The sequence below is a fragment of the Doryrhamphus excisus genome, linkage group LG13 (assembly GCF_037039965.1).
Source record: "Doryrhamphus excisus strain RoL-2023G ecotype Guam linkage group LG13, RoL_Dexc_Guam_v1.1, whole genome shotgun sequence".
Taxonomy (NCBI): domain Eukaryota; kingdom Metazoa; phylum Chordata; class Actinopteri; order Syngnathiformes; family Syngnathidae; genus Doryrhamphus; species Doryrhamphus excisus.
This window is the reverse complement of record NC_136369.1, coordinates 13806107-13832864: the sequence shown is the minus strand read 5'-3', so window position 1 is coordinate 13832864 and position 26758 is coordinate 13806107. Positions and strand designations below refer to the sequence as shown.

The 26758-nt window shown below is 41.6% G+C and overlaps 1 protein-coding gene across 2 annotated transcripts; it reads left to right on the top strand.

Moving 5' to 3' along the window:
• Positions 1-72: 72 nt before the first annotated feature.
• itsn2b (intersectin 2b) lies at positions 73-26361 on the top strand. Of its 2 annotated transcripts, XM_058089830.2 has the most exons (41): positions 73-354; positions 6782-6859; positions 8518-8610; positions 8749-8812; positions 8892-9049; positions 9127-9333; positions 10015-10060; positions 10177-10313; positions 11075-11138; positions 11962-12099; positions 12364-12452; positions 12601-12863; positions 12967-13116; positions 13195-13335; positions 13426-13513; positions 13897-14036; positions 14379-14459; positions 14640-14821; positions 14911-15749; positions 15911-16032; positions 16156-16404; positions 16533-16729; positions 17107-17162; positions 17263-17429; positions 17515-17542; positions 17631-17752; positions 17900-17996; positions 18117-18293; positions 20971-21077; positions 21144-21250; positions 21332-21515; positions 22342-22440; positions 22532-22615; positions 22808-22891; positions 22970-23032; positions 23756-23905; positions 23972-24090; positions 24170-24252; positions 24333-24416; positions 24571-24744; positions 25006-26361. In XM_058089830.2, the coding sequence occupies exons 2-41, from the start codon at positions 6853-6855 to the stop codon at positions 25152-25154; spliced, it is 5589 nt and encodes a 1862-aa protein (XP_057945813.2). In that variant the 5' UTR covers positions 73-354; positions 6782-6852; the 3' UTR covers positions 25155-26361. The 2 variants fall into 2 exon arrangements, with proteins under 2 accessions (XP_057945813.2, XP_057945816.2); XM_058089833.2 differs by lacking the exon at positions 14379-14459 and having other exon boundaries at positions 74-354; positions 25006-26359.
• Positions 26362-26758: the final 397 nt, after the last annotated feature.

Genomic DNA, 26758 nt, shown 5'->3' with positions numbered 1-26758 from the left:
TCAGTCCACTTATGACTTATTCATCCCTTTCCTCCCCCGTCTATCCCCTCCCATCTTGACCAGAAAGACGTTAACAGCGCCCCGCAGCAGCAGCCAGAAGCAGCACGTCGTCGTCAGCCATGTTGTTGGTGAGACACACTCAATGAGCTGTCAGCAACAGGTCCTCCTCGAAGTAGAAGCGAAACCTGAACAATTCTACGCCAGTTTCACTTCTTGTTGGACATCAAACATCGTCAGTGTGACCAGGAAGCCATTCACAAAAAGTGGATATTAACTTGGGACCTTTGGAGAACTCGGAAGTGTGTCTCTATATTTGATCGGTACTACAGCGCTTCAGTTTATAGAAGCGAAAGGGTAAGTTTAAATGTTGTTTTAATTTTTCCTGAGATTGTGTAATTTGTCTTTCCTGTACTTTTTTTGTGCTTCGTTCTTATAAACGAGAGCGCAAAAGCTGTGTTGCTGATGGTAAATAACCTGACAGGATTGAGACAGCTCGCTAAATTTTACTGTTAAAAAAATCTTGAATTTAAGTGAATGAATATATTTGCCAGGTACAATACCGTGGTAGGCAGATTTGCAGGTAATTCAAACAAGTTGAGCAGGTTGGCTGGCTTGCAGCTGACGAGATCTGGGAATGTTTGTATTACTTACATCTTGCACAATGGTGATTGTATGATGTGTTTATTATAGTATTGTCTTTCCACACTATGTTTGTGTACATGTGATTGTCTCATAGTATGACCCCTGTACTGGATACTATCCAATATAGGCCCAACGAGATCCTTAGCATCATTTGAGACTCACAATTGAATGGCAACTTTACATTTATGATAGTGGTGTGAAAAACTGTTCTTCTTACACCTCCCTTCCTCATTTCTTTTTTTTTTGCATGTCTGTCACACTAAATGTTTCAGATCATCAAACAACTTTAAATATTGGTTGATGACAAACAACTGAATACAGCTTTGAAATTAATCCTTTATTATTAAGGGAGGCCCTGGGAGAAAGTGATTGTCCCCTAAACCTAATAACTTGTTGGACCACCCTTAGCAGCAACAACTGCAATCAAGTGTTTGTGATAACTTGCAATGAGTCTCTTAGAGCGCTGTGGAGGAATTTTGCCCCACTCATCAGAATTGTTGTAATTCAACAATCTTTTCCAGGACTTTGACTAGGCCACTCCAAAGTCGTCATTTTGTTGTTGTTTTTTTCAGCCATTCAGAGGTGAACTTGCTGCTGTGTTTTGGATCATTCACCTCCTGCAGAAGGTGGTTTCAGTTTGAGGTGACGAACAGATTGACGGACATTGTCCTTTTAGGGTTTTTTTGGTAGACAGCAGAATGTATGGTTTCATCAAGTCTTAAGGTTCCTGAAGCAGCAAATCAGCCCCAGACCATCATGCTACCACCACCAGAGTATTTTCCCAAAGGTCTTGGGGATCATCAAGATGTTTTCTGGCAAAACTAAGACAAACCTTAATGTACTTTTTGTTCCAACTATGCCATGCAGGCCGTTTTTGTCCAGTGTCTTTCTTTTGGTGGAGTCGTGAACACTGACCTTAACTGCAGTCCGCAGTTCTTTCAATATTGTTGTGGGGTCTTTTGTGACCTCTTGAATGAGTCATTGGGTTAGGGTAATTTTGGTTGGCCGACCACTCCTGGAAATTTTCACCAATATTCCACGTTTTCACCATTTGTGGGTAATGCCTCTCACTGTGGTGTGCTACAGTCCCAAAGCTTTACAAATTGCTTACCTTTTCCAGACTGATAGATGTCAATTACTTTCTTTGTATTTTTTTCCTGAATTTCTTTAGCTCTCAGCATGATGTCTAGCTTTTGGTGGTCTTTTTAGGCTACTTCACTTTGTTAGGCAGTGATTCCATGATTTCAGTGATTTCTTGATTCTTGAGTAATCACGAATGATGATGATGAATGATGATAACCCACAGTTAAGTTATGTTTTTGATTGGAGCATATATTTGTGAAGTTTTGTGTTTATATTTTTTTAAGTTACTGTGCTTCTCCAGAAGTCTTCTGGCATTTCCCATGGCAGGCCCACCTCACACTTTGAAAACCCCTGCTCTAGCAGATCATAATATAGAGTTGCTAAACTCCTGTGCTGATATGATGCCAGAAACGTTTTTGTTATGGCATTCAAGCCATTTTCCAGTCTAGTTAAATGTGGTGCACTTCAGTGTAAACGATGATGGTAGCACTACTCAACTGGACCAAAAGTCTACCGAATTTTGTTCATACTGTCAATAACTACATTCCCACCAAAAATAAAAACAAATCCTGGAAAACTTGAAGTAGAGGTAGAAGACAATATAAGTCTGTTCCTTTTGCTTTCTGAAAATGTGTTCTCCTGAACAATTGAATAGTCTATAAAATCTGTCAATAAAAACTATTATTAGGGCAGATTAGCAGTATCTGGGTGCATCTTTTTGGTGACAGCTATTCTTTGACTAGAGACCTCATTTTATGCTGTCACCATGGTGTATATACCACACAGTATGTCAACTCTGGATGAATGCACAGCTGTTTTTATACTGTGCAAATTTAACAGTGTGATTTGACACATACAGGTGGACAAATCAGGGCAGGGCAAAGCCAAATTCAGCAAGGAAAGACTTGCCTTGCCTTACCCTGCAGCAACAATCCAATGTGCTATATTGTCACCTACAAACCATGTGATTTGTTTCATGTCATACCAGGAAACTGGTATGACGGCTGTATTCTAGTCATGCTGACTTTCCTGCTTTGCTAACTGGACACAGCATTAGGTACACCTGCAAAAACGGGTGAGATGCAATGCCAAAGCTGTGTCACACATACATTTATTAGTGTATTTTTTGCTCGCCCTGGTGTATTGCATCATACTGACAGATTTTCAACTGTTTTGATAGGCTTATTTAAAGCGAGCTGAAAATATTGTAAACATTGTTCTACAGTGGAAAACTTTTGTATAACGCAGTCTCTTTGGGAATACTGGTCAACCTCCAATTTGTTTGTATTTGGAATTTATTTTAAGAAATGGGGAAATAATCCGTTTCAGTGGCCATCATAAAGTCATCTAAAACATAAACATACTTGGATATTATCTCAACAACTGTTGAATTTGATCTCATCTGCACTGAGCAGGAGAAAGAAGGCCAAAAAATGATACAAAGCAGGCAAGATGGAGTCATAGGTTAGAAATAACATGTAGTGAGTAGCTGGCATGAGGTCAGTGATCAAGGCAAAATTAATCATTTTGTAGAACACCTCCACCCAGTCAGGTTGTGCATATTCCTGAGCAGGGATGTCACTGAAAACCACCAAACTGTCAGAGCACACGAAAGGAATGAGGAAGCGGAATATTTAAATACTATGAACGGTTGATTGTCTTAACTTTGGTTTCTCAAAGTAAATGTCTGCACTGAATATTATTAAGAGATGCACTGATTGGAGAAAGGCATCTCCAGGATTCATAGCTGTTGTTGCAACACTTAATGTCAGGCCAGGCTATTTATCCAACAGTTTACAGTGTTTGGTACATACTGAGTGGGACAGTCATGACCTTTTGAATAGCAACCGAAGCCAAGTTGAAGCACAGCACAGCCAAGCCACAAGTGAAATGACAGACTGTACTATGTAGATGTGAAAGTTGACACGAGCGGATGCCCGAGGATTGATTACCAAAAATGCCTGCACTTGCCTCCAACATTGAATACTGTACACCACGACCTCTGATTTGTTTGTACAGTACTTCATAATGATTTTTCCCATAACTAATGTACAACATTTCAATGGAATTCTAGGGTACAAGGGTATAAATAAGTTACCTGCAAGTCACCCATTCATGGGACATGACAGAAGCATGGTGATGGAGACAGTGAGCACTGCTGAAGGCTTTGCCAACTTCATATGTTGTGTTTTTTAACATGTTTCTCATAAAAGTGTGTAAATAATCACAGCTTTGGATGGTCTGATTTAGGGTTGGTTGATGTTTTTATGTACTTGTTCTTCCAATGATAAGAAAATGACTAAAATGATAAACGTAAACAAGCCGAGTTGATGACTGCGCACCGTGGCGGATATATAAGATGAAACAAATGCCGCTATCGTGAGAAAAAGGAACTTTTGTGTGGGGAGGTATTTATTCGGCAATCACTCAGTCGTGGCACAAAATCATTAGACACTGAACAAGTGCATGGGTGACTACATCTTCCTTAATCACAAGCACAGTCATTATATTTTGTTGAAGACTTAGTAGCAATGTGTGCAGAAGCTGACCTCCCATTAGAAGTGTACATGTGTTTGACAATGTGACATAAGTGTATTTCATTATATGGCTTAAAGGGGACCTATAATGCTCATTTTTCGACCCTTTATATTGAGTTGTGGACTCCTATAAAGCATCTACACACACACACTTTCTAGATCTTTCAGAATTTGCACCTGCGGGTGGAGGGATTAAATAAAAATTTTATTAAATAAAACACCTACGTATGTGATAATTTTGAGCTAATGTGCACCGTTTTCAGTTCCAAATTGCATGTAGCAATACAGTATATGCATAAACAGAATGCAAACTAGTCTTCACACATTCCAGGTGTTCCATAAATAAATACATAAATGACACTGAAAATTGCGGGACAGTGCGGATGCAAAATGCATCTGAATGTAAATACTGCTTAAACTTGAATAATGGCCTTCCAAACAAGACAACCTACAGAGTGAATGATCAGAGTCTGTTACCGTAAGACCGGTAAATCAATGTGTGTATCTCTTTGTGCAATCAGCCACTCCTTTTATTTACTGAACAATGGCTGCTGATGCACCATCAAAACAGTGCTTTTGTTGACTTCTCGACTATTCTGTATGTTCCACAGGGCCCTTTTGTTTGTGCCTATTCTGCCTCATTCTACCCTATTGTGATATTTGCAATGCAAATATGACAAAGGCTGCAGACTTCATTTGGAATCTCATGGCTACTTAAACAGTAATTTATTGTGTCTCTTACAATATACACATACTTTTAGAAGCAGTGCAGCCAAGAGACGCACTACTAAATGAAAATAATTGGCCGTTGGAATAAATAACAATATAATTTAATGGATCAAACACTAAAAATGAAGTTGTAAATGTATGTCAGTGCTTCTGACAGTGTTTAGGTCGGCAGAGAAGGTCTTGCCTGGCCCTGACTGCACCCCACTTTGGTACACAGATCATAATTGAGAAACCAAAGAGGGGAAAGGATGTAACTGAGACTATAGAAGACTTGACCTGAAGAGATAGACGAGGGAAAGAGAGGAAAGCGACAGATGGTAGGCAGTAGATTAGTCGTGTCTTGCTGTTCTGTCCTTGTGACCATCGAATGAGCACAATCCGTCCCACTGTCTCTCTTGTTTTAATGCTTTGTGTCCATCCAAACAAGACCATATGTGTTTATTTCCTAAAATAACTTTTTAATAGGCTTTATTTCTTGTGTTGTCCCATTTCAAACACTTTCTCCTCTGATTGCTGTGTTACGTACATCCAAGCTGGTCCTCTGCTCAAAGCCATGATAACATCCTGTTAGCTGACCTCCGATGAGGAAATGCTTGATTGACAGGAAGTGTTGAGTAGAAATTCTGGAATGTGCCTTCTCTTTTTTTTTTTTCCTCTGACGTCAACAATGGAGTCTCATGGCAGACTGAGGTAGCAGGTGTTCAGTGTGAAAGCCCAAGTGTTGTGTTTCACAATTGGATACTTTTTTTAATGGTAAAACACTTTATAGTTAATATAATAACTCTTTATTTCCCAGTAAGCTGTGTTGGCTATATTGCATGGGACAGCGCTAAAGTTACTTGCAATGCAGTATTGCTGCTTGTTTATGTTTTGTCATAATATGTTAATTATATGATTAAATATGATTTTATTGTGAGTTTGTGATTTGTTTGTCTTATCTCATGATGACATGGTGTTATAAGAATATTCTTGTTAAACAGCTAATGTTTGTCCCTATTAAATACAATGGACCCAAGATCGAATGCATTTGCTGTTCAATTGAATTTTAAAATATTTTTCCTACAGGAGAATGTATAGAAATAGTCAGTTCCAGGGTCAAAGCTGTCATCATAAAACCTTTATGAACTTGTACTCTTTTCAAAAAAACCCAAGACCCCAACACTTTTGTCATATCCACTTGCCTCTATCATATTTCACCAGATAATGATGGAAGAGAGTTCTCTAGTTCTGGCGTTTGCTTGCCACTATCGTTAGCCATAACTCCTGCTAGACAAAGGTTGGTCTCCACTGTATTTGTTTACCAAAAGATGCACGACTACATCGCATGGCAGTAACAGTATATTTCCTTTCCCTCACACTGTGTGGGAACTATGTAAAATCTAAAAATCCAACTATGAACTATGACGAATAAAGGCTAATCTAATCTAATCTAATTACACCACTATGTGAATTACCATACAAGTGTAAATATAAGTTAGCCACTGTAGTATTAAAACATGAATATGACCGGTCTGCCTCCGCAATGTAAATGCCATCTCTTCAGCACCAATGAAGACTGACTGTGAACAGCGTTGGAGCCTCTCCCAGTGTGCTTTAAAGGGTTTGGGATGTGGCCAGAGTAGGCCTGCCTGTGGGGAACAGGAGAAGCCCTGTTAGACTCTGCTGACTGACCAAAACGTCCCTCCTGTTTCCTGCCTGCCTCGCTCGCTTGCTCGTTTCGCCGGCCCGTACTGTGCTGTCCTCGCTGCAGTGCTGACCGATGACTGGGGCTGCCTCTGTCTGTTTTGCAGATGGCTGCAAGCAATAGCTGAGGACGCCATCGGGAGTTCCACCCCTTGCTGGGTTGCCACCACCTGCAAGTATGAATGGTAAGATAGCTCCTTGTTTGATTGTATGAGTGGTCTGTGTATGTGTGCTTGAATAGACTTAAATATACTTTGTCACAAGCAGCTACAGTAAGTTATCTTTTTTTGTGCAACGTTATTATGACAATATCCACAGCATTAGTTGCAGGACTAAAACGGCAACAACTGTGCATTTTTGTGGTTGTCTTAACAATTGTTTTGTTAAAGTGAAAGTGTGGCACATCTGTCATTATCTTTATATCAATATCCCCAAGTCTGCATGCCAAACACCACATGATCACTAAGGTGAGCTTTGGGAATTTCTTCTGTCTCACGTTTGTGTGCCATTTCCCTTTGGTGCCAAGTGTTTGCTTTGTTCAGATTGAGGTTCTGCTTTGTAATTATCACCAGTGTGGTTTGATTTTAACACATCATCAGCCATATTAGAAAAAAAATAACATAATGTTTAATACATAACAACATTTAAAGAAGGACAAGCAAAATAATGATAAAAGATGTACAAAACAGATAAATGAATAAAATCACACGCGTTTATGACAAACAAAACTCTGCTGTATGGAACAACACGTCACACTGTCGCAATGCTGCCATATGCTACATACATTTTTTTAGATAGGTAGGTAGGTAGGTAGGTAGATACTTTATTCATCTCCAAGAGAAACTCACAGATCCACAGATTTGGAAAACACGTGGGCATGCGTAGTTCAAGAAAATAAGGGAATGGTAGTATGTAATGTAGTACATTAAAAAATTTGTGATCTGTTTTACACCCTCTGCAACATTAATTTCTTTGATTTCTTTGCCAGTGAAATTGCCAAAATTGATAAAGATGTTCACCAGAAGATTGTACCTTACTTGGTTAAGAGTGTGCATGCAGACTGAGCTGTAGTTTAAGTGTTGTTGAGTCTCCATTAAGTGGAGGTTGTAGTCACAATAGCAAAGCTTCTTACTTCTTATGCAGACGACAGACTGAAGTCTTGCCATTCCTCCCGCTCCGTTGGGCAATAGACCTCTCGAAAATGGCAAAGTGCTGTTTCTTACATGAGAGTTAAGTGGAGAATAAATTGTTCACATTTAGGGTTAGTGTTAGGTTTATGTCTCTGTCTTGCATTCAGTAGTGTTTCTAACCTTCTTCAACAAATTGTTGGCACTTTTTTTTGGCTCAAGTGGCGGGTTATTTAGCAGTCTCAAAGCAATAAAAAAAATGCACGGATAATGTGCTTTATTTGGGAACTCGGGTCCTCGAAATGATAGAGTACTGGGCAAACGCACTAGTTTGATGGCACAAGGTTGTACAAAAACCAGGGCAAACTTTTGACCAAATCTTTTGTCGCATACTGGGACGTTATATAACCCAGGTTTCACAGTACACATACAAGGAGTGAAAATGGAAAAAAAGTATGGAGTTTGACCCTCCTGTGAACTGTTGTCTATTCATCTAGTAAAAACATTTATGAGGTCAGAGGTCGCTGATGTTGGACCTGGGACGTTCTGACTCTGGTCTGGTTCATCCCAGAGGTGTTTGGTTTGATTTGAAGAGAAAATGTCTTGAGAAGACAAACTATTGTGACTAATTATGCGTGTGCAAGTACTTTTATCCTTACATTGTAAGTCTGTCTGGTAGAATAGCTGACTGACCTATCTACTTGTGTATATTACAGGTGGTCTAAGTCTGTGGGCTGTCACTCCAGAAGAGAGGGACAAGCATGACCACAAGTTTGACACCCTCTTCCCATCAATGGGTTACGTTTCAGGTACATCTATAGCTAATAAATCTCATTCTCACTGTGGTCTGGTTTATCATAAACAGCTTGGTAATAATGTTCTGAAGCACATTTTAAAAATGCATTTTTGGCTTCTGTATCCAATATCCTTGATTTGTCCATCTTAAGGTGAGCAGGCAAGGAAGTTTTTCCTCCAGTCAGGACTGCCTGCTTCAGTCCTGGCTGAGATATGGTGAGAAAAACACATCGTCTTCACACGTCTTCAATTCTGAAACCATTCTTTACCATCAGTTTTGTCCCCTCACTCTCAGGGCTCTGGCGGACATGAACAAAGATGGCAAGATGGACAGGTTGGAATTTTCCATTGCAATGAAGCTCATAAAGCTCAAGCTTCAGGGAACGCCGCTTCCATCGGCACTGCCCATCATCATGAAGCAGCCTCCTGTGTCTACTCCCAAGCTCAACTATGGTACATCCCATATGTTACAGTTTTGACTATATAATAGGTCATAATAGAAATTAACCTGTCATATGTTTATACTTTAGGGATGGGATCTGTGGGATCTGTGTCCCTGATGTCTGGTAACAACTTTGCCATGTTGACACCTGTCGCCATGGCAACTCCAGGACTAACCCCTATGATTCCATCAGCAGCAGGCCTCAGTCCACTAATTGGCTCCACCCCCACCAGGCCCCTGATGACCACTCTCCCCAATAGCACTATGGGTCTTCTCCAGCCAGCTTTAGCTACTGGTACATAGCATACATTCATTCATTCATACGTGAATGAACATACAGTACATACATTCATTCGTGATTTTTCTGTTCAAATACACTACTACTACTGCTATCTTCTATCTTGTGGAGTTACTTTAAAAGGAGGTTGCCTCCAGCCACACATGTTATTTTTTTGTCCCAAAGCTAATTAGAGACCCCTGCGGTTATCTGCTTTTGTAGACCTCACACACAGGGACTATAGGAGACCTTCAGGATCATTGAATAGAGAGTTAACTAGAGTATTTACGGTAGTTTACAACACCAAAAGGTAATTCATTTATGACTATGTTTTGACCTAAAATTAAAGGGATTGTTTTGCAGCTGTGACATGGCTGCAGAGAGGGCGCTAACGTTTGAACCTGCTTCAACCAGTCTCTCTGTCCCTGTTCCTGGTCCGAGCATGTAGGACAAGCCCCACGCAATAGACAGGCATGGCCATTAGTTATGTTTGTCAGCTAATGATAAAGCCGCCCATATGTGTGGAAGTCAAGAGCCCTACTTTTCCCTTGAATCTGATTCTCGCTAAATGGGCATGAATTCACATGTCTCACTGCAAACTTTCTTGCTCAGTTCTATGTGTAATATTCAGGTATTTATCAATACAGTATATACCTTCTTGACAATGACTCTAGAAATTAATGAAATGTGTATTTTCAGGTCTACCTTTATCTGCATCCCCCTATACTTCTCCACTTGTATCCAGGTAGTGTACATACATACACACACCAAAACATACTACAATGTATACTATACTTACACTATACCTCGATTGTGTTTTTTGAGCTTATGTTTGTGTTATGTACTCTATGTGTTTTGTAGCTCCGCTTTGCCACCCGCCTCATTGACTTCCCAAATGGCAACAGGTCGTGGGGATTGGGGCGTGCCACACGCCACCAGACTCAAATACAGGCAGCAGTTCAACAGCTTGGACACACTGATGACTGGATATCTCACTGGTACAATTTGTATGCGTGGGTGTGTGTGTGTGTGTGTGCGTGCGTGCACTTACAAAACTAAACTATGCCTGGCATGCAGGCGTGGATGTTCATGAACAACGAGCGGATTTCAGACTACCCTCCCTCTCTTTTTTTTTTTTTTTCTTTTTCATTATTTCAGTTGCGTCAACCCTTGGCTAACTCATGAGTAAATGCGTGTGCGCAGCCTGAACCAGCCTTGTTAGACCTGTTTTCCTGAAATAGCCACAATGTAGTGAGACAATGAGCAGAGGCACATAAGCCACACTTTCAGTTTGGTCATGATTACTGTGACCAAAGTGCAGCTGCAGCCCAGTACTTCTAATAAGCAAATGTGGCTGCCCTCTTATCACTTTTACAGGAGATGCATTAGAGTCATAGATGTATGTCCACTGCCTTTATATGTTGTTTTATTTGGATACAATCACATTTGTAACACTTTGCACCACATCTCAGTTTTGGTGCTTAACATTTCAATCAGTGTTATTCAAAAGATGGGTAACATTTGTTTTTCAGCTGACCTTATGATTGGAACCTGATTGTATTGACGAACAACTTTCATAACACATATCCAGTATCATAAACAATCGAAGGATGCTCTGTGGTATATACAAATGTAAAAATTCAGTCGCCATTGATGCAGACACCTTTCTCATCTAATTTCTCTTCCTCCACATGCACATATTTATTGTATACTGTCATTCTTATAAACACGAAAAAATTCACCTTCCATTTTTCTACAGGTCAGCAGGTGAGAAGTGCCATGGCAACGACAATGTTGAGTCAGACCCAACTGGCCTCCATCTGGTGAGATCATATGAGTGATTAGTGAATTAATCAATGAATATTGTTCTATGTTAAAGCAAGAATTCAATATGCTTGGGATTGTGGTAAAATGTAGTACAGTCGGTATGAACACTGCCTGGCACTTGGCATCATTGATGAAAGATGACATTACATTAGATTACCTTCACACTGCATGGAGTCAGTCATAGCATGTCCGACATGACATAGTGAAAACAAGTCCTCCTCCCTTTTCATGTGGAAGTGGTATGTTTTTGGCTTCTTACTTTGTCCTTCTTCTCCGGTCCATTTGAAACCCTTTCTTATGTATAGATATTGGAGGCTAACTAGTTCGCTCCACAAAATGCTACATTTAAAACGGTGGTTGTCTATTGCAACCAGGAGCATGCGCCAACAAAGAATAATAGGAGTGCAAAGCTGACTATGGGTGTTAGTGCATGTCTACAGCTCTCTAAGAATGTTAAAAACCATATTTAGACAGACATTAACAATTAACTATGAAAATATTCAATATATTAGCAATGAATCCTACTTCAAGGAAATTCACTTATCAGCGTCTGGTCTGGAACCAGTTAACTTCGATAACGGCTGTCTCTCTGCAATATTCGACCAAGTTCACATTACTAATGAGTAGTGAGGTATGGGCATGTTGTGTTTACAGTTGGCAATTAACTAGCAAGTACCGCAAGAGCCGTAAGACATTAAAGGCTTTGGCTTATTTAGAGCTTGCGACTTGTTAACAGGTATTATAATAAATATATTGCAGTAGATCAGAGGATCTTTAAGTATACAATTATTTATTATAAATAATTTAACCCTGTCCTAGGAATTTGGCTGATGTGGACAAGGATGGCAAGCTAACTGCTGAAGAGTTCATCCTGGCCATGCATCTGGTGGATATGGCCAAGAGTGGACAACCACTGCCGCCAATGCTGCCGACTGATTTGATGCCACCCACACAGAGGTGAGTTGAGCAGTGAAAAGCATGTCCTAAAAGTACAATTATTAAAAGTACAGAAATATACTGTTACTGCCATTTAGAATGAGGTACTATATTATTACATATTTCTCAAATTTTTCACCTAAGATGTTGATTTTGTAATGCACAAAACGCCCTGGCCCCTTCAGTTTTTCAGTATGCGGCTCGGTGCACAAAGTTTGGACACCCCTGAACCAAACCAAAGTGTGATGTTATTCAGTGTTTTTAATGATGTCCGCCTTGTGTCAGGGCTGCTGTGAATGGATCCAGTACACCTTTGTATGCAGCTCTGGCTGATGATCTGGACATCGAACCCCCACAGAAAGCCAGAAGCAACAGTTAGTCCTACCTTTTGTTCCTTTTTGCCTTTGCAAACATTTTCATCCAAAAGAAATAGACATTTTGTTCATTTGTAATGTAAATACTGACAAGGTTTTACACTAATAACTGTATAACTTGAAAAGTTGTTTCCCTGTCTCCATTCAGTGTCCTTTGAGGACAAATTCAAAGCCAACCTAGAGCGCGGGAACGCTGAACTGGAGAAGAGACGACTGGCTCTGCAGGAGGCAGAGAGAAAGGAGCAGGAGAGGCAAGCGCAAAAGGCAAGAGAGGAGCAAGAACGGAGGGAGAAGGAGGCCCGCGAGGCAGAGGAGAGAAGGAGGAAAGAGGAAGAGAAGCGGCTGGAACGCCAGAGGGAACTGGAGAGACAGAAAGAAGAAGAGCGTCTGAGAGAAATCGAGAGAAAAGAGGTAAGCGCTGGAATGTTGCAGCTCTTGGGAGTCCTCTCTCTTGCCGAATGTTCAAATGTGTACTGTTGTCACTCTGCTATCATACTATGTGGGTTTGATACAGGCAGCGCAGCGCGAGCTTGAGCGCCAGAGGAAGGAGGAATGGGAAAGGAGGAAGCGAGGGGAACTTCAAATAAAGAGACAGCAAGAGCAGGATGACATCATCCAACTCAAAGCCAAAAAGAGAAGTCTGGAGATGGAGTTGGAGGCTGTGGTCAGTGGGCAGTATGCACCATAGAGGGTTTAATGCCGAAATGTCACATATTAACTCACTCTTTCTTTGTCTCTTAAGGGTAACAAACATCGCCAGATTTCCGACCGACTGCGTGACATCCAAAACAAGAAGAAACTTCCCAAGACTGAGTTGGACCTGATCAATCAAAGGAAGGATGCACGCCAGGAGGACATGAAAAACCTCCAGAAACAGATAGAGGTTCATATCCTACGTCTCTTTTGTATTTTACTATTTTTGCAAGTTGATCAACAGGTTTAAAAACTATTATTTGCATTTGCGCTTGGTCAGGAATTCCAAAGGAAGTTGTCCCATCTGACTCCAGAACAAAAGAGGTTGACGGAGAAACTCCAAAGCATGGCTCAGAATAAGATGCCTGGTTAGTATTGGCGGAACACTGGAGTACAGCACTACAGTAGCAAGTTTCAGATGGATATTTCTGACTCTGCAGTAATCCGTGATAATTGTGCCTCACCACAATTTTGCCTCCAATGTCTCCAATCCAGATGACCTTTGACACAAGCTAAAAACGGTACTCAAAAAAAGTTGGTTTGACATCCTTGTTGGCACAAATCAAATACAAACATTTTAAATAGTATTTATTTTATAGATGATCTTTTTTAAACTGTTTTATACTATTCTGTTTACCTTAAGGAAAGATTGTAATCATATTGTATAGTTTATATAGTAAATTCTGAAGAAGTCTACAGAAGTAAAATAGCTTCTCATTACTTGGCATTGTGTCTCATCTTTTTCTATTAGTGTCAGCTGTATCCACCCTGAAACTCAGCATTACAGAGCAAAAGGGGACGTGCATAAAACTGAAGGGTCAGCTGGACGCCCTTGAGAAAGAAACTGCTGCCAAATTGGAAGAGCTGGACCGCTATAACAAAGACATGCAGGTTAGTTAAAAATTTGTTTAGCATTAGCTGAAAAATGTCATGATGCATTGACTCACTGTCTGTGTGTAGATGTCACAGTGTGTCATGCTATACCGTACATACACAAACAATACCAAACTTTGAAAGTGGTGCACCAATAGTTCATGTGAGCATCACTCATTTTGCTAGTTACAATCGGATATGGTTGTACTTGTTGTTCCACTTGTTTAATACTTCACTCTTGAAGTCATTTATTGCTTTTTTTAACACATCTTTTGCTATCCTCAACTTTTTTCAATTTCTCTTTTCTGCGCCTTCCTCCTTTCCTCTTCTCTTGCACATCTCTCCCTTATAACTTTACAGCATGTGGGTGCTAATGATGCTTTGCTTCAGGCTGTCGTCTCACTGCTGGCCTGCCTGCGTAACCTCTTCTACCTGCTTAAGGTTTTCATTCTCCTTGTCATTCTTATCTTAAGTTCTCTCCCATTTCTGACAATATTTATCCCTTGAGTTTTTTCCCTCAATGTTGACATATTTTTCTTCTCTTCTAACGCACGCTTTGTTTACTGAGCCTGTAGTAGTCATGTCTTTTTCAATTTTCAATTCTTTGTGTGTGGACGTCAGGAACTGAGGGAGACCCAGCAAAAGCAGCAGGCTACACTTGAGAAACTGCGAAGCCTCAAAGAAGACAAAAAGCGTGAGTTGACTCAAAGGAAGCAGGAGGAAGAGGAGCGGAGGAAGCGGGAAGAAGAGAGGAAAAGGCAAGAGGAGGAAAGGAGACGTAAGGAGGAGGAGGAAGCTCAAAGGTTTGTGACCCTTTAACCCAAGTGTCAAGTAAATTAAATGTAACCTTAAGTATGATTGTCACTTAAGTGTTTTTGCATCTGATTGGCAGGCGTATTGAGATGGAAAAGGAGCGCCAAAGGCAGGAGAAACTAAGGAGGGAAGAGGAGGAGCGTCAGAGGAGACTTCAGGAAGAACGAGAGGCCAAAAAAAGGGAGGAGGAGGAGAAAGAGAGACAGGCTCTCATCCAGGCAGCCAAGTTGGAGGCCGAACGAGAGCTGAGGGCCAAAGAGGAGGCAGAGCGCAAGCGTAGAGAGGAGGAGGAAAGAAAGAAAAGGGAGGAGGAGGAGCGGCGAAGGCAAGCGGAGCGGCGAAGGCAAGAGGAGGAGAGGAGGAAGCTGGAGGAGGAGAGGCGACAGTTGGAGGAGGAAAGAAGGAAACTGGAAGAGGATCGAAAACAGGAGGAGAAGAGAAGGAAAGATGAGGAGGAGCGACTGAAGCGGGAGGAAGAGCGGAGGAGGCTGGAAGAGGAGCGCCGAAGGGAAAGAGAGCGGCAGGAAGAGGAGCGCAGAAGGCAGAGGGAGCAGGAGGAGGAGGAGAGACGAAGACAGAGAGCCGCAGAGGCAGCCGTCCGAGATGCTGAGGAGAGGAAGAAACGAGAGGAGGAGGAGAGAAAGAGGAGAGAGCAGCAGCACCAGGAAGAAGAGCGGAGAAAGCGGGAGGAGGAGAGGAGGAATCTTCAGCAGAAGCTGCAAGAGGATGATAGGCGCAGGCGTGAGGAGGAGAGAAAAAGAGCAGAGGAGGAAAGGAAGAGAAAGGTAGACGAAGAGGAGAGGAGGAAAGCGGAGGAGGAGAAGAAGAGAAAGGAGCAGCACCCGCCTAGTGGAGGAGGCAAAATTGACATTCAGGAGAAACTCAATTCTTTGCTTAGGGGACTGGAGGAGAGGAAAGGTAAGAAAACATAATAGTATGCACCTGAACTTGAATCCACAGTTTTCAGGACTGCTGTTGGAAAGCTGCTCTTTTTCCCAGTGTGTTCCTAGTCTGTGGTGTATGCAGTGTAATGCTTGTAAATGAAAGTGAAAAGCATCATTTCTGATGTGCAACTTTAGGCAGGCAACCCAGGGCTTCACAACACAGGAAGTCAGCTTCTCTCACACCCTTCAAGGCACTCTATCCATTCACTGCACGAAACCATGAGGAGCTCACCTTTAACGCAGATGACATCATTGAGGTATCATTCAAATATGACTCACAAAATGGCTAATTAATATTTATTATTAAAAATATATGTATTTGCAACTCAAGTGAAATGGAATTAAGCCATTTTCCTGTGTCCTTTGTCCTCTTCTGTCAGGTGGATGAGACAGCTGGGCCAGAGGAGGGCTGGTTGTATGGCAGCAGTCAGGGCCACTTGGGTTGGTTCCCTGAGAGCTATGTGGAAAGAGTGGGTGCGTCTGGCTCGGCAGTTGCCGCGACTCCTCCGAAATTACCAATCCAGTCGCAGCTTTCAAATGCCCTCGAGGCGGCAAAGGCAGGGGCAACGAAATCTGCCTTCACCCCAACACACTCTCCAAACCTCGGTCCCTCTGACACACACGGACAAGTAAGATGCGGTTTAGTGCTGTATGGTTTTTCACACTTAGCACATACCACTATGGTATGAAGCGTACAATGACATTTTTTAGTGACCGACTAACCAAATACTTGTTTTTTTGGATTTTTTTCTATCAGCAAGTGGTAGGTAACCTACTGGCCCAGGCCTTGTGCTCCTGGACAGCAAAGACGGACAATCATCTCAACTTCAATAAAGATGATGTGATTCAAGTGCTGGAAAAGCAGGAGAACTGGTGGCTAGGAGCGCTGAATGGAGAGCAAGGCTGGTTTCCCAAGTCCTATGTGACACTGCTGGGTGAAGAGGAGGGTTCAGAGTATGTTGTGATACACACACACACACACACACATCTCTACACAGGACAGACTTGACTGGGGAGCAAGTGTGACGTTTGTAGAATGTGACAACAGGACATTTTCTAGCAAAACAAATAGAGACAACCTACTTAGCCGAGAAATATGCAACCTTGTTTCTTTCTGTGTAATGCAAATGGAATCCATTTATCTTATTCATTTACTTTTGCACACAAACGCTAAAGTTCAGACAAAACAAAGAAGACTTTACATGAGCAACTGTAGGACCACACTGCTGTGTGTGGCTTTGCATGCAAACCATTGAAGCACTGATGATGATAAAGCCAGTAGTTGAGTGCATCACAGGGTATTTTAAGTTTGTCGATACGTCTGTTTACAGCATTAAGAACCCCTCTTCTGATGCCTTAGACCAGAGTGACGGCCAGCAGCTGGAAGGTACTCTGACCCTAGAAGTCTTTCATACATCGTAGTATTTAGTGTTAGGCTGTAACCGCAGTACAGCTAATTCCTGGTTTCCATCACTTTTTCTGTCTAGAGTATGTAGCATTGTACACATACGAGTCCCCGGAGCCTGCTGATCTAACGTTCAGAGAGGGAGATGTCATCTTGGTGATCAAGAAGGACGGAGAGTGGTGGAACGGCACAACTGGCGACCGTGCAGGTGTCTTCCCCAGCAACTACGTCAAACCTAAGGAGGCAGATGTATGAATTTGAGCCACTTGAAACTGGCACATCTATACACACATACATAGATTGTATTTAAAAAACAATTATTTGTGTTTTTCAGACAACAAGCACATCTGGTAAAAAGCCAGGTCAGTATCTTTCTCCTCAGATTGTTTGTCATAACATCAGAAATATCCTGTTTTTACTTCCTGTACTAAAATGAGTATTTTCATGCAGAGATTGCCAAAGTAACCAGAGCTCATTTGTCCTCTGGGCCTGGGCAGCTGAACCTAGAGAACGGCCAACTCATTGTCATCCTCAGTAAGAACACATCAGGCTGGTGGCTCGGAGAGCTGCAGGTTAGTGCTCAACTTTTTTTTCACCAATTTTCAGTGGTAATCTACTTGTGAACAATAGATGGCAGTAAAGACTTGCGGTATTAGTTGTCTGCTGTGTGGTAGAAGGTTTCAAGTATTTAATTTTTTGTATGTGTGTTTTAACAACAGGCCCGTGGTAAAAAACGTCAGAAGGGCTGGTTTCCTCCCTCACATGTCCAGATATTGGGGTCCAATAGTGGCAAATCCACACCAGCAGTCCAGTCAGGTAAAATACAACCATCGCATAACACATAAGCAAAATAAAATACATGCCAGTGATTAAGATGGCAGTGACTGAACGCCTACAGTAAAAAAAGGAGCAATTATTTGTCCTCTTGTGTCGCAGTGTGTCAGGTGATTGCCTTATATGACTACACCGCTGTCAACAAGGATGAGCTAAGCTTCTCAAAGAACCAGTTAATCAACATCCTCAACAAAAATGACCCTGACTGGTGGAAGGGAGAGGTGAACGGGGTCACCGGCTTGGTCCCCACCAATTACGTTGGTGACCCCAATCAACACTGTAAGTAATACACTTGCACATGATGGTACCCTCTATTAGTAACTAGTCCATGAAGGTACTTTTGGGCGCTCTTCTATCATGGATGCACTTTGCATGAAATCTATCTACCTCCTGGTTTATGCTCTTTTGTTCGACACACAAACCAATGCATTGCTAAATCCAACCAGATAAAGAATTATCTACACAAACAAGCAGTAGTTCACCTCTTTCTTGTACAGTGGAACCTCTGAGGTCCAGGATGCAGGCCGACCTCTGATTTGTTGATTTGAATAAATTAAAACACAATAGGCTACTTTATATCTTTTAAGTTTAATGTAATATGTTAATCACTGTAATCAAAATATAACAAATTTTGTAGTCACCCATTCATGACGAGTGACAGACACTGTGACAAACATGCAGAGGGAGGATTACTGCTTGTGCATGGGAGGCCAATCACTTCACATAAACGCAGACCACTTAGACTTTCTCTGGACTAATTTCTGTATGTCTGTTCTTATTTTCAACTTCCCGGGCACCCGGAGAGATGCATATCTCCTATTTTGTGATCGTCATCCCAATTTCACATCACAAACATCCAAAAGAACACACAAAATACTCAAAGAAAAGGTACACTTGTGGAGTTGTATGGTCACCTAGCTGAAGTCTCGTTGCTGAGGTTCTAAGCCAAGCCCCATCGTTTGACCCCGATATCTTTGGTCAAACTCCTTATTGTATGACTGCTAGGGCATTTCTCCTTAGAGGTTCCACTGTTTTGTACCTAATCCTCACTAGAGGTTTAAGAATAAGATGTTAAGATAATCCCTTACAGTCCCACAGTGGGGAAACACACATTGATGACACAGCGTCAGGAGCAACTCGGGGGTTCAGTATCTTCCTCAAGGATACCTCCACAGGTCTGGGGAGAGCCGGAATCTTCCTATTGCTAGATGGCCACTCTGCCCCTTCTGCCATGCCGCCCACCAAGTGATAAGTTAAGGAGTTTTTTTTTGTCATGAATGCAAAAGACGGCATTAGCACTTTACAGGGAATATCCGTCAAAATTGGAGATGTTCTACTTGACCATTAATCTCTGGTTGATCTCAGCATCAAGATATTGTCCTTCCTCTTCCTCCGTTGCTTCTTCTGACAGTCTCACCTTATTCTCCTCTTTCTCCTCATTTCCTCCATTCCTGCCCACCCACCCGCTTACCCTCTTGTCTCCTCCTAGGGCAGTAGAACGTCATCCACCTTTTCTTCCTCTTCTTCTGCTGACTCCACAGAGACCCACTATTATTGCATTCTGCTCGGGAGTTGAAGTGTGGGCATCTGGGCTGCCCCACCCAATCTATTGTTATAGTCTCACTGTGAGGGTCTTCCTATGACTCCAATTCCACTAACCTTTGTGCCTTTTTCTAAGAAGAGAGACCAAAAGTGGGTCTCTCTACGCTTTTACTGCTTTCTTCGTCTTATCTTTTCCACCCATCATCCCTTCTTGCTCTTTCTAGGAGGGATGCATTCTCAAAAACCTTTACTGTCCTTTTGCTTAATTTTAGTGCCTTTTTTAAAGATTACCCTCAATGACTGCCATCTTGATTTTTAATGATAGTAAAAAACAATACAAATCACTCTACTCAAGCTTTACATATGATTTGTCTAGTGTGCTGCCATGCTGTGTTATTGCAAGAAGGGACTGAATGATTGAAGCTCAATGTAGTTCAATGAGTTCTATGCAAAACTGCAAAAGTACATAGCAAAAAGAAAGCAGGGGAAAATGCACTTCATGTTGAGTTCATGTTACAAAGCACAACCCTCAATGATGATATGTATTTATTTTCTTTTGAGTCTGCCTTAAAATATTAAAGCTTTGTTGAATTTCACACTTAAGCGTTATTATTCTTGTGGATTCTTCCGATGCATGCAGTGGGTTGGTGTTTGCATGTGTGTATGTGTGTCTGTTGTCAACAATGTACGATTAAGACGAGGAGATAACAGAAAAAGGACCTTCTGACTGTCTCAGTAACCATCAACCCAGCTGAATCAGGAATTAACACGTCCTCCCACTGGTTGATTTCATTGTGTCATTGGAGGAAGTTTCTATATTACAAGTTATTTTTGTCGAAACCTCACTTCTTCATAGTGCTTCTTCAATATCTTCAACGTTTTGCTTTTGCCACAAAAAAATTACAGAAAAAATGTCTTCTAAATATCTTCTATAGCTTTTGTTTTGATACAAACAGAGTTATTCTTTGCTCTGGGAAGCATTTTAATCTGACACCAGCAACAAGAAGATAACAGCCAGAAGGTGAAAGAGCAAGAAACGACAGGCTTACTTGAAGACAGGGACCAAGAAGACTTTTCGGGGATGACTTTAGAGAATAGATTTCACTTTTTAAACCTGTGGGATGAGGAGGTAGACAGTGAATGTGAAGTCAAAGAGGCAGAGCAAAGAACTGTGAAAGAGTGCCAGTCAGTGAGTTTGGGGCATTCTCTAATGTTAAGTCTGGCATCAGGTAAGCATGCACACACGGTCATCTCTCTTCTTTTGACCCCTACAATTGTTTTTTGGTGGTGGTTTTTTGAATTGTCCCAACGCTAGAAATGCTCACAAAGCTTGCATTGCTATTTTTTGTGTTGTGTTCAACTTCCTTCAAAATACCTCGTCTTGTGTGTGTTTATGTGTGTTGCTCTTCGGCAGGGAGTGCAGACCTGAACAGCCCGTTGGAGAAGAAAAGACAAGATTACATCCATGAACTGATCGAGACTGAGGAGAGATACGTGGAGGACTTGCAGATAGTGCTTGAGGTGATGTCAGGATTGACAATGTCAAGTGTGGCTGCATGACCAATATATCTCTTATACCGCTTAAAGGTTTTCCATAAGCCTATGTCGGAGTCTGGACGACTGAACGAGGCAGAGATGAACATGATATTTGTCAATTGGAAAGAATTGCTGACCTGTAACCAGAAGCTTTTCAAGTAAGTGTCCCTTTAATTGGAACAGTATAACGAACGCATTTTCCGACTTTACAATATGGATTACATGTTACATGCATGCAGGGCTTTGTCAGCTCGAAAGAAGAGCGTTGGCGAGAACATGCCGGTGCAGATGGTCGGAGACATCCTGTCTGCTGAGCTGTCCCACATGCAGCCATACATTCACTTCTGCTCATGTCAGATTAAAGGAGCTGCGCTGCTGCAGACACGTACAAACAATGAGCCAGAATTCAAGGTGTTCCTCAAGGTAAGCCTCCTATTCATTCATTCATTCATTTTCTACCGCTTATCCTTATGAGGGTCACGGGGGGGTGCTGGAGCCTATCACAGCTGTCTTCGGGCAAGAGGCGGATTACACCCAGGACTGGTCGCCAGCCAATCACAGGGCACATATAGACAAACAACCATCCAAGTCGGAGACTTACGGTTTAATCTAGCATGTTTTTGGAATGTGGGAGGAAACCGGAGTCCGCAGAGAAATTCCAAAAACATGCTCGGTTAAACCGTAAGCCTCCTAATCATTCCAAATATGTGTAGTTTAAAAGTTGCACTTTTGTTGCACTCACTGCATTTTCAGCCACGCTTAATGTATTTGTGCATATGGTATCACACAAATGTGAGTACATTCCTCAGCAGGCTTAATCATATCTTCACAGTACAGGGACAGTACTGTGAAGTGAAAGAGTAATCAGGGTACAGCTTGTATAGCAGTATAGATTTCTGTACTCGACACACAGCCAATATTGTTTAAATAGCTGGCATTACAAGTGAGTATACGTCACAGTGAACATGTCCAAATTATTATGTCCGCAGTGTCAACATTTAGTGTGAGCACTATTATCTATCACTGCCTTAATCCTCTTGGGCGTGGAATTCACCAGAGCTGCTCAGGGGTCATGTCGTGCTTTACAGTGTTACAGTACATGTTGAAATTCATGTTTCCCTCGCTGTGCTGGGAGCACTCATGCAGCCCCAGAACCAGAACATGGCACTACTCCCCTGCTTAAATAAAATAACAAGGTGTAATGATTCATGTTTGTGTATTTTTTTCCCCCTTTGCTGTCATTTATTAGAAAATCGCCTCAGACTACAGGTGTAAAGGGATGCCGCTGTCCAGCTTCCTGCTCAAACCCATGCAGAGGATCACACGCTACCCGCTGCACATTAAAAATGTACATATGTCCACATATTACATATACATTTGATCACATTCAGTAAGAACCAATCTACTTTCTCATTATTATATTGGATTTTCAATTGTAGATCTTGGAGTGCACTGCAGAGGGGCATGCCGACCAAGTTCCTTTGAAAGAAGCTCTGGAGAGAGCAGAAGAGCTCTGTCAACAGGTGTGGGTTGCAGTCAACTTGTTAGCATACTTCAATATTCCTGCATTCATTTCCAACAGTATCATCCAAGCGTAAAATTGTAACACATGTCTGTTTGTCTCGTTTTCCAAGTATTATATAACAGTTTTCAGATATTTTCAGTTTTTTTTTTTACTTTTCAATCTTGTCTTTCCATTGGGTCAATGAACCCAGGTCAATGAAGGTGTGAGGGATAAGGAGAACTCTGACAGGCTGGAGTGGATTCAGAACCACGTCCAGTGTGATGGCATTGCTGAGGTATTTAAATTTGATGAAATGAAATTGAAATTGTCAAAACTGCCACCAAGTATTAAGAAGGTTTCTGTCTTTTAACAGAATATTGTTTTTGACTCTATCACCAACTGTTTGGGACCCAGAAAACTGCTTCATAGCGGCAAGGTAAGGAACGTTTTTTGGAGTACTTCTATGTGGGTTTATATCAGGGGTGGGCAAACTACTGCCCGGGGCCCAGAAGCGGCCCACCAAGTGTTTGAAGCCCGCCAGTCACTTTATTAGTATTTCAACTTTTAACATACAAACTGGCAACATGAGTTGGAAGTCGGATGTCTTATTTAGTAAAAAAAAAAAAAAAAAACAACAACAACAAAACTGTAAAATTAAATGACATAGTTTGATGTGGTCTGATGTTAAAAGTGCTCATGAAAAAAAAGAACATGAGATAATATAACACTTTTACAGATATAATTTGACAAATAACTAAGGAAAATATAAGCATAAAATAGTGTGTGTGTGTTAAATATATGTTCTGGCCCCCCGGACAATTTTGTTAACTCAATGCAGCCCACGAGTCAAAATATTTGGCCACCCCCATATTTGGCTGGCGACCATTCCAGGATGACCCCCACCCAACCCCCCCGCAACCCTTGTGAGGTAGAAAATGAATAAAAAACAGGTAAATAACGTTGTTACAGCGATCAAAATATGTTGCTGGCGCATTGACGCTTACCCATAGCTACTAGCTTCTCTTTTTATCTGTTTGTATATATTTCGAACACAGATGAGATACATATGTGTCTCACATAAGGAAAAAAAGTGTAGTTTTCCATTAAGTTACACATTTTTTAATTGTGTCTATGCTTGAATTTTGGTTCTTTTTGCAAGCTGTACAAGGCAAAGAGCAACAAAGAACTTTGGGCCTTCCTCTTCAATGACTTCCTGCTCTTGACTCATTCGGGGAAGCAGTTCACTTCATCTGGCATCGACAAGCTGTTCATCACCAAGAATCACACGCAGCTTAAAATGTACAAGCCGGTAAGACATGAAATTACTTACTTGTGAGACAATTGTGAGACGGCAGCTAAATGCCATTTTCTGCAGCCGGTTTTGCTGAATGAAGTTCTGGTCAAGCTTCCCGATCCTTCCAGCGACGACCCCGTCTTCCACATCTCGCACATCGACACAGTCTATATACTCAGGACGGACAACATCAATGAACGGTAGCTACGCACAGCATGTCAGCCACCTCTATTGAATGGTGACAGGAAAAGATTTATCTGAGAGACCTAATGATTGCAGAACATCCTGGGTTCAGAAAATCAAGGCTGCCTCTGAAGAGTATATTGAGATGGAGAAGAAGAAAAGGGACAAGGCTTACCACTGTGTGTATCTTATACATAAAACACACACACAACTAATGTGATGGTTCCTCTGGGTTAATGGAGCTGTGGTTGTCTTTTAGCTCGATCTGTGAAGGGCGCTGGGATAGGTAGACTCCTGGTCACAATCCTGGAGGCCACTGAGCTGAAGGCAGGCAAATCCAATGGTGAGGCTTTAGTTCCTTTTTCTTTGTCTAAGGTCTTTTGTCTTCATACTCGATATATAAGTATATATATTAGGTAATTCTTTCATGACTGTTACCCTCTACAATTACTCCTCCATTCCTTTCCTGTCCTGTCATCCAACCTCTCTTGCTCCAGGTAAAACTAATCCATACTGTGAGGTGACCATGGGAACTCAGATGTTCACATCCAGGACGCTCAGTGACACTACGAACCCCAAGTGGAACTTCAACTGTCAGTTCAACATTAGGGACATCTACCAGGATGTGCTCAGCATCACAATCTATGAGCGGGACCAATTTGCCCCCGATGGTCAGTTGCCATCTTCATCATCATTTCACCTCCTTTTATATAACTTAGTGGGAGTATGTATATTCTATTCTTTTTAAGGCTACAATATAACTTACATTACAATATTTCCTGGTAACTAATTGCATTGATGAATAAGTCACAGGGGTATGATGGCGCCTGTCCCAGCTGGCTTAGCTTGTTTGACAACAAAATTTGAACAAAAACTTGAGTCTGAAGATTTCAATTAAAACGTAAAATTAAATTTGGTCTTTCCCCATTCAGAATTCTTGGGACGGACAGAGGTTCCCGTGGCAACCATAAAAAAAGAGCTGGAGAACAACGGCTCAATCACTCGACGTCTTCTGCTTCACGAGGTCTCCACGGGGGAAGTGTGGGTCCGTCTCGACCTGCAGCTCTTCAGCAACAAATAGCTGGACGCTGTAGTGGCGAACAGCCAATGATAATTGAGGGGCTGCATGTTGTCAGGACAGGTGATCTTTCAAGTCACTTTCTTGGATGCAAAGGGAATATTCATACTCGTTGGGAATTAAAAGGACGGCTGCATAGGTAATGATTATATAGCACAACTGTAGGAGTCATGCAGTCATTCACGTGTTGCAGACACACTCTTTGATATGTCAGCAGTGAACTGTTGTGTCCCCATGCGTGTCTGTTTAGTGTCATCAAACTGATGTCAGAGGAGTACTTTGTCCAATGCTGTAGATCGGACATCTAAGAAGATGTTGCGGCTCGAGTCATGAGCTTAGTGTGGTGGATGGTGTTGTTAAATGTGGTTAGGTCATTTTGTTCTGCGGGTTTGTGATGGGTTCCTACGAAATACATAGCATAGCTTGCATGTCATTAATAATTGACACTTGATAATTAAAGTTGATTTAATGGGGAGGTTTGAAAAGCAAGAGAATTTGGATTTTTCCACTTTTTTATTTACATTTTTTTACATTTTTATGCACCCCACCCCAAAAGGATGACAACTATAATTGGAGGCCTATAATGCCTCTTTTTCTTTCAATGAAGCATATAATTAATTCAGCAGCTGTGCAATAATATACAAACAATAATGCTTCACATTTACAGGATTAAAACTGTAAATTAAAGTCTGTAAGTTAAGCCCCGCAGTGTGATGCTGCAAGTGCCTGCTGGTGCTCTGCAATTTAACGTTAATGTGTATTTATTTCTTAATTTATGTGTGTGAGACTATCCAAAGGTCTGATGCAGTGCTCCTCTGCGTCGTTTTGCATAATCGCTGGGTTTTGTTTTAAGGTGGGTGTAGTCAAATATAAATGTTGTCACTGTAATTAAGTTTCGCCTAAAGTCAGCTCACTCGTTGTAGCTGTTGGCTCCACCGTTGTTTTTAACTCTTTTATTAACTTCAGTCATTTTTTTTTTTTTTTAGACTCGACTGCCTAATTGCTTTGAATGGGATTGTGTAAGTTTTTGTTGCATGTTTTGCAGCCATGTGCATAGACTCCTGCTGTGCCCGTTGAGTCTGGAAGTCTGTTTACCTGCTGTTTGTACTCACCTGGGCTTCACCATGTGACACTCGGGTTTCACAAGTCAAATTAAAGACATTCATTGCGTCCAGACTTTCAAATTATTACTCAAGATGACCTCGATAAAGTAAGCTTTGCTATAATGGATTAATTAGTTTTTAATGTGTATACAGGATATGTATTAGTTACATTAAGCATCATGGAAATAATAGTATTTTTTAATGCATTTTATTGTTTCTGAACGGCGGCACGGTGGTCTAGTGATTAGCACTCAGACCTCACAGCTAGGAGACCAGTGTTCAATTCCACCCACGGCCATCTCTGTGTGGAGTTTGCATGTTCTCCCCATGCATGTGTGGGTTTTCCTCCCACATTCCAAAAACATGCTCGGTTAATTGGCGACTCCAAATTGTCCATAAGTATGAATGTGAGTGTGAATGGTTGTTTGTCTATATGTGCCCTGTAATTGGCTGGCGACCGGTCCAGGGTGTACCCCTCCTCTCGCCCAAAGACAGCTGGGATAG

What these genes read in the sequence shown, in the direction of transcription:
- itsn2b (XM_058089830.2), top strand. An exon ending in CACACCAGCAGTCCAGTCAG is followed by an intron (nt 17,997 to 18,116) that starts GTAAAATACAAC and finishes CTTGTGTCGCAG; the next exon opens with TGTGTCAGGTGATTGCCTTA. An exon ending in ACGGACAACATCAATGAACG is followed by an intron (nt 24,091 to 24,169) that starts GTAGCTACGCAC and finishes TAATGATTGCAG; the next exon opens with AACATCCTGGGTTCAGAAAA.